General features: G+C 44.8%; 1 protein-coding gene across 1 annotated transcript; it reads left to right on the forward strand.

Annotated features, from left to right (window-relative positions):
* Positions 1-223: 223 nt before the first annotated feature.
* On the forward strand, positions 224-10,414 carry GL50803_0037620 (uncharacterized protein; the record flags this gene model as incomplete). The annotated part of the gene is made up of 1 exon (XM_038046088.1): positions 224-10,414. The coding sequence occupies one exon, from the start codon at positions 224-226 to the stop codon at positions 10,412-10,414; it is 10,191 nt and encodes a 3,396-aa protein (XP_037902356.1).
* Between the last annotated feature and the right edge of the window lie 9 nt (positions 10,415-10,423).

The following is a 10,423-nucleotide window of genomic DNA, read 5'->3' on the forward strand; positions in this document are numbered from 1 at the left end:
GTAGTAAAGTAACGTAAATTGTGTGTCATACTTGGTAGTTCCAATAGAAGGAAAATTCTCTGTCCTAATAACCACAGGACTCCCATGAGACATGGAGACAGCTCTTCTTTAATTGAGTCTAGTACAGGCATGCAGTTGAAAAAAGAGGCACTGCTCTGGAGTGTTTGATCAAGTTCATCTAGAACACATTATGAATGCGCACAACATGGTGCTGTGCTCTAACATGGTCAAGGACGCACCATTAGACCGTTCTAACATACGTCAAGGGGAGTTCTCTCCTGCGTTTTCCTCATTGCTTCCAGCTCCTATTCTCTTCCATAGAGTGCACAGTAACTGTCTTACTTGTTTTCTTTCAAATGGAGAGCTCTACAAGCTGTTTAGAGACGACTCTGGCCGCATTGAAGCAGAGCTTGTTTTCCGTCTCCCTCTCTCCAACGCCCTGCTAACTGCTGGTTGCTTTGCGCATGGAAGCAAGAACATTATTATTGTATGCTCAATCTTACAATCTTCATTAGATTCTACCCGATTTCCAGTCTCTTTCGACTCACAAATCAGTGTATATTATCATCAGAAAAAACAGTACTCCGTCCCTCTTCCTGGGTCTGTAATTAAAGAGTGCATTCCAGGGGATGGCTATATAATGCTTCTAGGCCACGAAGGTGAAGTTTTCTTCTACACCTGTACAGGGGACTCTTTGACCCTTATTAGGAAGTTCTCTAGTTCACATGACTTAGCGGTAAAATTACTTATACACTGCGGAAAGCTCTTTGCGCAATCCTCTTTTAATGTAGTTTGCCGACTGCTGATGTTAAACGTGGCTATTACACCCTTAGCCTTCACCTCTTCCTCGCACCTATTCTTACTATATCAGAACGGTGCACTATTGGCATTGCATGGCCTTTCTATTACTCTCTATGCACTTTTGCAGCCACATCAACTCGGGAAAGCGCTAACCTTTTCTGCGTTCTGTTCTGACAAGCAATCAACACCATCTAAGACATCATCTATAGTTCGGCCAACAACGATTTCATTAGCATCTGGCTATCTGTTCGTCGGCTTTGCCAACGGCTTTCTCAGCGTTTATGCTCTGGAGAAAATCAAGGACGACATGTCCCAGGGAAAGTTAGCCACACAACCAATAGTATCATTCAATACTTTAGAGCTATATAAAAGTATCCACTCAATAAGCACTACTGTGCACACAAGTGATGACCAGACCTTACACAAAGGAGTTTCAGCACTGCATCCCGTGTACCTGTGGGACACGACCACCTGTCAACCACGTCTTGAATCGCAACAAGATGACGACGATCACACAACTATCTATCTGACTGAGCTTTCTAATCAGGCAATGTCCTCGACCATGCAGGATGTCCCAAGCCCCTTCAGCCACCTTAATCTGTACCTTTTAGTAACGATTAGTAACTCAGCTGATGTATTCCTTTTGAGAGTTTTCCCACAGAATGAGCTAAAATTAGTCTTAACATACGAGAGACCCGCCCAGCTGCAAATGCTTGCAGTCAGCATCACCCAGATCCTTTTTCTTACAAACAGTGGATTCACTCAAGCAATTTACGTACAGCTCTCTAATGGCTCCATCTTTCGGCTCCTGCTTCCTGCTCACGTATTCCTTTACTCTGCCCTCAGTCCACCTCCACCAAAAGCACCACATAGCCCTGACAAATTAAAAGAGCATAACACTTCTTGCAACGATAACAGCGTTGCTGATATTGTGTCAGATTTACTTGATAAACCGCTGAGTACTGGCATGCAGCCGTCACGACATCCCCTTATCTCTTCCACCAAGAATCTAGAGAAAATGGTCGTCAACAGCTCTATAATTATCGCTAACCTCTTCCCCTATGGGCAATATTATTCTGATAATAGCATGACTGCTGTATCAGCCGACAAACTCCATTCTGCAGATCCCTTCATTACCAAACAGCGAAATGCAACTCTACTAAATGCATTGCTAACAGATACCCAGCTAAGGCCACCTGCTACATCAGTATCTCGCTCAGGACAGGCTACACGTAGCCTCCCTCCTTCTCATACTGGGCCTTCTGGTCCGTGCTTCACCAACTTGTTTGCTCAGAATAGCCCCTTAGTAGCACAAGCGACGAAGAGTAACAATTCAGCACTGAAGTCTCTTGAGAGGCATGCAACTCTTAAAATCGCCAAAGCAATCCCTAACGAGAAAGTCTATCACCAAGTAATCCTAAATCCTATGACTCCTGTTCGGTCACGCTTCGTTCTTAATTTTTTACCAACTGGAAATCCTGTTTTGCGACTGTTAGATGGGACTATCAGCAAACCAAAGCCTATACTTGCCCAAGTTAACGCTTTATTTGGAGGCGCTGATGTTCAGTCACAGATACCTACTAAGCACTCAAACCATGCACAAGCAGAGCTCACTTCCATAGCTCCTCAGCTCTCAACGAGCAAACCGACTCGGCCACGACCACCCTCTCCTCCTCAGCTGCATAGAAGTCATCTTCTAAATATTGAGCTACCAATGCCCTCATTTTCTGCAGAAGGAATTAAATCCAAACAGCATCATTTATCTGCATCTCCATTCACTAGCACGCGAAAAGCGACTAACAATTCCATCGCTGAACATGTGCTTCCACTGCGTGATAATATTGCTCTGGGGGCTAGAATATTGCCAATAAGGGGTAAGAGCGAAAGCTCTTTAGACGAGCTGTTTCTTTCTCACTTAGAGTCACGTGACTTAAGCACAGAGTGCACGGCTGTAGACAGATGCTATACACCTTTTGGTCCGGTAGAATCTCTATCAGTTTACCGGCACTCGGACTTCTGCAAGAAGAATGGTGACTTGAGGCTGATATATCCCCACAAGCGGCTTACACACGGGTCTGAAGACTCGTTTAGCTGCACTCTAAACTTTAGTATCCAATCAGAAGACGCACTACAAGAACGCTCCAGAACGTCTCAATCCAAGAGTATCTGGACAGGCTCAGTGCGTTCTAAATACAAGTATAAAGCCGCTTCAGGACAATTTTTGGCCAATTCACATCTCCATGCAAGTGCCCTTAATGTAGCTCCGGCTAAGATATATTCTCACTCAGATAACCTCAGAAAGAGATGGCACTCCAAGCATTTTACCACAAAAAGACATTATAGTCACGGATTTTCCACTTCAAAAGCCAGCCATCATGGAAGAAATCGTCCTGCAAATGCTGTAAGCTTTTTCGTAGTCAATCTGAACGACCTCTTTGCAAATTCAATAGCTAAGCAGATTCTGAAAATTAATGTGACCTCAACTAGCACAATAATACCACAGCCATCAGCTCAAACCTTGGCAGCTAAACTTCCTAAGAAAATAGGTATTGAAGATACTAGCAGAATCTTGGATGAGCATATGGGCTATGAAGTGCTAAGTCACGATGAGGAAAAGCAGCCCAATCTCGGAGGAGACCGGCGGCTTCTCACCTCGAAGTCAGGACTCTGGGATTCCTCCACTATTGTAAGGAATCCCGATAATGGCGTAGATAGTAGTAAGCTATGTGATTCAAGATATTTACCACCCGATCCAATTATTCCCTCCGCTTTAGTAACTGATCAGGTGGAGGTTTTAAACAACCAGATTATCACTGATCCACGAGAGTTGTGCACTGACAGCTCTCTTTCTGAAATTCCTCCTAAAATAGGGTTGCCTATGCAAAGTGTGCAGGACCACACTTTACCACGAGAACAGCACAATCAGGCTGATATGGTTCCCGCATCTTCTCAGCTGCATGATCCATGTGTCCTAGTTGACGAAGGAGGGCAGTTAGTCATATTTTCGACACCCATAAGTCCAATTCTTAGTGATATTATTAAGGATTGCACCCTCAGACCTGTATTAGATGGTCTAGAAGATCTATCTCAGGACTCTGTTGAAGAGCCCCTGGCTTTGAAGTTGCCAGGGGTATTTCGGCACAACTTTTTCGGGTCGCAGGAGGATGCAGAGCTAGGGATAAGCCTGGATCTTTTCCCACACAATAAGATGCGCATTTCACACAACAAATATGATCTCTTGAGCATTTGCACCTATCGTGGTCCCCTGCCCCAGATAGACGATGACACAAAACGATTTCTAGAGGTCATGGAGCAGCGGAGCAGGTTTCATCTTGATACCAGTGATCCTGGCAATAGCCTTACACTTACAGGGTCCTACATCTCCGCACAGCAAAGTGTACTCAAAAACTTGGGGCTGTACCGTCAAACTATATCCACTATGAGCGCGCAACTGCAGCGAGCTAATCTGAAGAAGGATAGAATGCAACAGCTATACAGAGAGATAATTAGACGCATATTAAACAATATCGATCGCCTTTGCGAGCAAGATTGCATTAAAAAGGTTACGCTAGGAAAGGACAAATACTATTCCTTAAGGAAACAATGTGTAATAGAATACTCTGGTTCAGACGCCGAGTCGTTCTCACAAGATAGTGACTCTGAGACAGATGGTTTACGCAAATGTCATGATAATTCTAAAAATCCCTTCGCTGAAGAGTCCATACTTCGACTACAAGATGACTCATCCGTTAATCTAGAAGAGCGTCAAGTATATCAAGAAATACCAGAGGAAGCACTCACTGGTGACCCATCTATTCTGACTTTGGATCAACTTAACACTAGTCTCTCAAAGGAGGATTCGTCCAGTCAAAACTGCCAGGCCAATAATTCATTCCTAATGAATGCAACGCCAATTAATGAGCCGAGTATCAGTAACATCGATGCAAAAAGTTCCCAATCTCCAAAACATTATGATATAATAGCGGACCATTCTAGTGATCCCTTCAAGGACTCTTCAAATCAAAACCCTATTCTACCTGCGGAGGATTCAAGACCTTCTTCTCCTGAGGTGCATGTCTTTGAACGATATGAACATGCAGGAGAGCCATCGCAGAGATATGTCATTCATAGAGACCGAACAAAGGTTCTCTTCGATATTTACGCAGAAGATCAGGAGTACTCTGACACAGACCCTATATACACAGAGGATAACCCGAAGTATGTACCACTAATGTTGACCACTGAGCAATATAGGACCTTGTTTCACCTTGATGCAGACCTGAGCAGGCGGCTGCGACGGCTAGATGTGTCTGATGCACCATCTCTATACGCTAACACCATAGATCACCGAGTAGACCCACAATTATGGTTCATGAAAACAGGATATATTTTTTCTCCACTGGAGGACAGCGACCCACCAGCCAAGGAGCAATCCGTTGCTCAGCGAAATGCTCTTTCGTTTCAACGAGTTAGGACGCATCTTACCCTAGGAGACATAGCGGAGCATCATACTTATGAGGACATGGTCTCCTTGTTGACAACTGCATTACCCGATGGTGAGAACAGCGAAGAAGCACGCATACCAGAGGAAACGCCGGAAGACTTAGACCTAGATATTTTCGAAGAAAGCGTCAGCGCCCTTGCCTACGAGGATTTGACTCCTGACCAGAAGCTAAGATACTTGCTGAACGAGCCGTATGTTGATGCAACACATTTGTATCTAAGCAAGACTCTTGATGAGTTAGGGTACTTTATGCAGAAGAGGAACAGAGACCGTCAAAGGAGAACCATTTACGCCGAGGAGAGTATTTTCGATCTGATGGCCAACGGGTTGGGGTTCACAAAACCTCGCATGCCAGATAACTACATGCTGGACGACCATACACGGAAGCACAGGGTTGATCAAGCATATGGAAAGCTTCTTTCATTTGCAAGTACCCCTCATTCGGGTTGCTTGTCTGGTTTTGGGAGAGCTGAACGCGCTGACCTCACAGCTGCAAACCAGTTTTACTGTAGTGCGTCTATTAAGCAAGCGTCTAAAGCTCCATCTGATGTAGAACCTGACATCTTAGTGCGAGATTATAAGCGGTCGCACTACTATCATAATCCCCTTATCAATTTGCTTCAGTGCTATTACCTAGTGCGGAATTACGCTGCATTAAACGTTTATTTTTCTCGACACTTAGTGCTAACTGATAAGATATATACACGACCCAAATCTGCTCCATTGTGGCTTGGAAAGAAGCGAAAAGAGCAATCCATTCTTGATCTTTGGGAAGAGACATACGGTGTTGCTCAAAACAGAGTGCTTTGGGACTCTACGCTTGCTTTTAAGAGAGCGTCACCAACCAGGCAGCTCAGTGTTGATCATGCTGTTTCCGGGCCACAACTGGATAGCAGCGCTCTCAGCTTTCTTAGAACTGAGGTGCTTACTAGCAGCATAGGGAACGGACATCCCCTAAAGCATGGGAAGACCCTGGCAACCCCTTACATACATACGTTCTTCAACAGTATGCGCTGGAAAGGTATCGACTACAGGCAAGCGATCGCAGAGATGTCTAAGGCAGACCTATATTCCGCAGAAGTTGCAGGTATGTTCGCAAAGTTATACAAGATCGAGCGTTTGGAGACTGAAAAGCACCTTAAGGACCTGTACGATGTGGCAAATCGCACAGGAAATGCCAAGCTTTACGGTCTCTGCATAAACGTCATGCTCTTTAGGCCATACCTGAAGAAGAATCCTTTTAAAAGCGTACTAGCTGGTGTCAATAGTCTTGTAGATGATGACACCTCGACAGGGTCTAATAGCGTTACTAGTGCCCTGTCTCCCCGACAGCCAGTTGATGATACCACTGCCAAAGACTTGTCTGATATTTTCACCTGTTCGTCTGCGGCATCGCTTCTACTGAAGCTACAGGAAAAGCGCAAAAGAGAGCAACAGGAGAGAAAGCGCAAGCGTGCTTTAGAAACTAATACGAAGGCTCTGATGTTTGAGTTAAAAGCCGGAACTGCAGTTGACATATCGAATATATCTATCCCATTTGATATGCGCTTCGATTACAAGGACTTACGTCCAGGAAGATGCTACTTTTGCGCCGGGGTTTTCATTGAAATCCCGTTCTTACCTCCTTATAAGTTCGAAAAAGATAACGATTTGGAGGAAGAGCTCAAAGGGCTTGTTGATAAACAACTGGGTGTCTGCAAGGAATCAGCAAACGCCTATGCACGCGGGCCCGATGGCGAGCTTACTGACCTTGAAGAGTTGATCAAGCGGGCAAGTAAGATCAGTAATGAAGATGTCACTCTTTTTGACATGAAATTTCTCTACACAATGTACCCTGTTTTATATACAAATCTTACAGAGCTTCTATTAAGCAAACGAATCAAAAGAATGGACGTTAATTCAGATATCTCTGACATTTCCAAGCTTATCACCAACTTCACCGTCGAAGAGCACTCTCTAAAATTGGATCCTCACGCTCAGGAGCAGGAGTGGAAGTCCGCTATGTCAGACTCGTTTTGCTCACTATCTGCATCAGAACTCGAAGGCTATGCAAGCAGTATAGATCACGTCGCAACCGAAGTTATCGCTAAGGTCACTGATTTGGATATATACTTAAACACATCGGTAGTCAGAGGATTAGACCAACCGGAGAGCCCTCTAAGATCAGCGCCCTTTTTACAGCAAACAGGCCAGCCAGACTCGTTCGGTAATAGCCCTGTACCAATAGACAAGAGCAACGCCCAGCCAACGCCACCACTTACCCCATTAGCAGATTCGGGGATAAACATTGCTGAGCTCAGTCCGGACAATCGAGTGCTACCTACTAGCTACAAGACTATCATGAATCTTCAAACGGACTACGTATTTGAAACAAACTATAAGTACTATGAGCACATAGTCATGCAATCCACACTCAATGATAGGGTTTATAGGTTCGGATTGATGCCAATAAAGGCGGTCATGCGGGACATTTTGTTTGAGTGTCTGGCCTCCTTGCCACCATTTGCGCGATTTATTGCAAAGAAGCTAGTTGAAAACGGAAATATCTTTCGTCCAGAGGAGCTCCAGATGTTGCCATTTGTCTTGTTGCAGGCTCAGTTGCTTTACAGGCCAGCCAGAGATTTACTTATATACTTGCGTCATGCCATGAAGAAGATACATTTACTAGAAGTGCAGAAGACTCAGAGGAAAGCAGTGGAAGAAGAAAATTTTATCCGTGCTTCCTTCAAGGATGATGCGCTGCAGAGTGATCAAGAATCTGTCACAGGCGATCGTCCGTCAGGGTCCAATGCTTCGTGGAGAGAACTAATGTATAGACCATGTTCTCAGCTTCTGGACTTCGATGGATCTTGGGGGGACAAGGAGTCAGATGTTAATAGCAACAAGCGTCTTTTTAACTACTGTGTCCTTCTCCTTTATCATACTCGTTTGGCTGCAGGAAGAACTCGTCAACTGATGATATGGAAGCTTCGGCAGATCGCAAAGCGTGACAAGGGCGGTTTTCAAAAAGGGGACGCTTTTGCTGAGGTGGCATCTAAATATAATAACATTGCAACGAGCACAGCTGCACACAACAACCTTATAGAGGCTGCACGTTTTTCAACGTTCTACGAGAACACACTGAGCGACTTCAGCGGCATTGTTGCCATGGGCCGACGAGCATCTCCAGTGGTCATTTACTTGCGTAGGCTAAACGACCAGTTCGTTTGTCTGTACGAAGATTTCTGTCTGAAAAGTAGCACAGCAGATGACTATGTAGCTAATATGAGATTTCTTGTTTTAGAAGACATGAGGCGTGAAGCACAAATACATGCCTACGCAGTTCTACGTATTTATGGCTACAAATATATAGACGATGCTCTGCTAGGAATTAAGTCCAGCAGCCTTCTGCTTGTCTATCCGCTCTCGCTAATTATCAACATACACACGTTATATACACTGAGTTCTAACTTGATTGCACATGTAATGCATAGCAAAGCCCAAGCCTTCGGTGATTCTCCCACTCAAATAGATTGCAACACGGACACGGAAAGTTTAAGTACAAGGGATCTTTCATCGCATAGTAGCGTTAAAAGTGTTTACAATTTCACTGCTCTTCTATTTATGATGTTTATAAAGCACCACGTCAATAGGATACGCTCGGGATACAGCTTTCTTATCCATGTAGCTGCTATGCTTTATCAGAACGTCACAGAGACGCATCTAGCACATTGCTTCTACAACTTGGTGCTCTTTGAGCTGAAGTTGCGCATGGACAATTCCTATGTCGTGGACTGGCCCCGCTTGACAGTGCTGTTGGGTTCGTTTAACACTGAGATGCTTGCAGAATGGCTAGAAATTACATTCAAGAACGTTTACATGACGACCAGAAACGCAGCAAAGAAGGATGTCATTAGTTATCTGCAGAAGCAGCAAACAATGATTTCAGCATTGGTTTCTTTCGTTGCACATGACGAGCATACAATCTGTTTTAGCAATGCCTCTATATCCGCAAAAGGAGAGCTCAGCACACAAGCAGACCCAGAGGAAGATCACCCGGCACCACCCAACGCAGCAAACACTGAAGCCCACACAGAGGCAGGAATAGACGTGCCACTCGGGCTTATAGAAGGTATGCGTCAAATATCATCTCCAGCACGCCATGAAAGGCTTACGAAGGCCACCGATGAGCTCCTGAAAATAGATAGGGACCAGTTTGTCACCGATGATATGATAGAAAGGGTACAGCAGCGAGGAAGCTTTGCCACAAACATGCAGAGGGATAACGTAGACGCAATGCGAGCAGAATTAGACTTTCGAATGAATGAGCTCAAGGTCATCCTGGACAATCAAGAGCCGAGTTCCAATGCTGCCGACTACGAGATTACAGAGGTGCGTGACGAAAGGCAGGCAGACGAAATGGGCGAGCAGTTCATTGAGTATGCTGTATCTAAACAGCTCACTGAGAAGCTTCGCGTTATAAGGAGAAATCTATCTCCAACTAGTTTCCGGACAGATGAAAGCATGGATCTCGTCACTCCAATGCGTGAGCTTAGAGAACAATGCATAAAGATAGAGTCTATAAAAAGACAGCATGAACTGAATGAGATGTTGCGACTTTCGTCCACTGAGTCGCCAGAGGTCAAGAGTACTTTGTCATCAATTATCAAGAACGCAGAAGAGACAACACACAAATTAGCACAGAATGTCAACGACATTAGAATACGTGGATCATCGATGTCCGCATGGCGAAATCAAATCAGGCACATGATACAGGAGGGTTCAAAGCACTTGGGCACAAGGCATTCTCCAGACAACAAGATAACAGGAGCTGACTCCGGCCCCTATCTCAAGGGGGACACCTGTATACGAAGTGCCGATTACGTACTGACTTCTGATATACAACTACCCTCTAGGATACAAGGAACTGTGAGAAGAATTTTGACCCCTCAACCAGGAAAGATTGGAGGCTCTGCACTTGTAAAACAGCCCCCAGCCAGTACAGTTCCACGGCGCCCGTACTCCATCCTAGGCCACATACAAGGCAGTCCTGAGATGAATACAGAGGTGAGAACATGCTCTCCTCCTCCGCCGGGATCAACAATATTCAGTAGTGATCTGTATGAGTAGTACTTATAG

Source organism: Giardia intestinalis, chromosome 5, assembly GCF_000002435.2.
Source record: "Giardia intestinalis strain WB C6 chromosome 5, whole genome shotgun sequence".
Classification (NCBI taxonomy): domain Eukaryota; phylum Fornicata; order Diplomonadida; family Hexamitidae; genus Giardia; species Giardia duodenalis.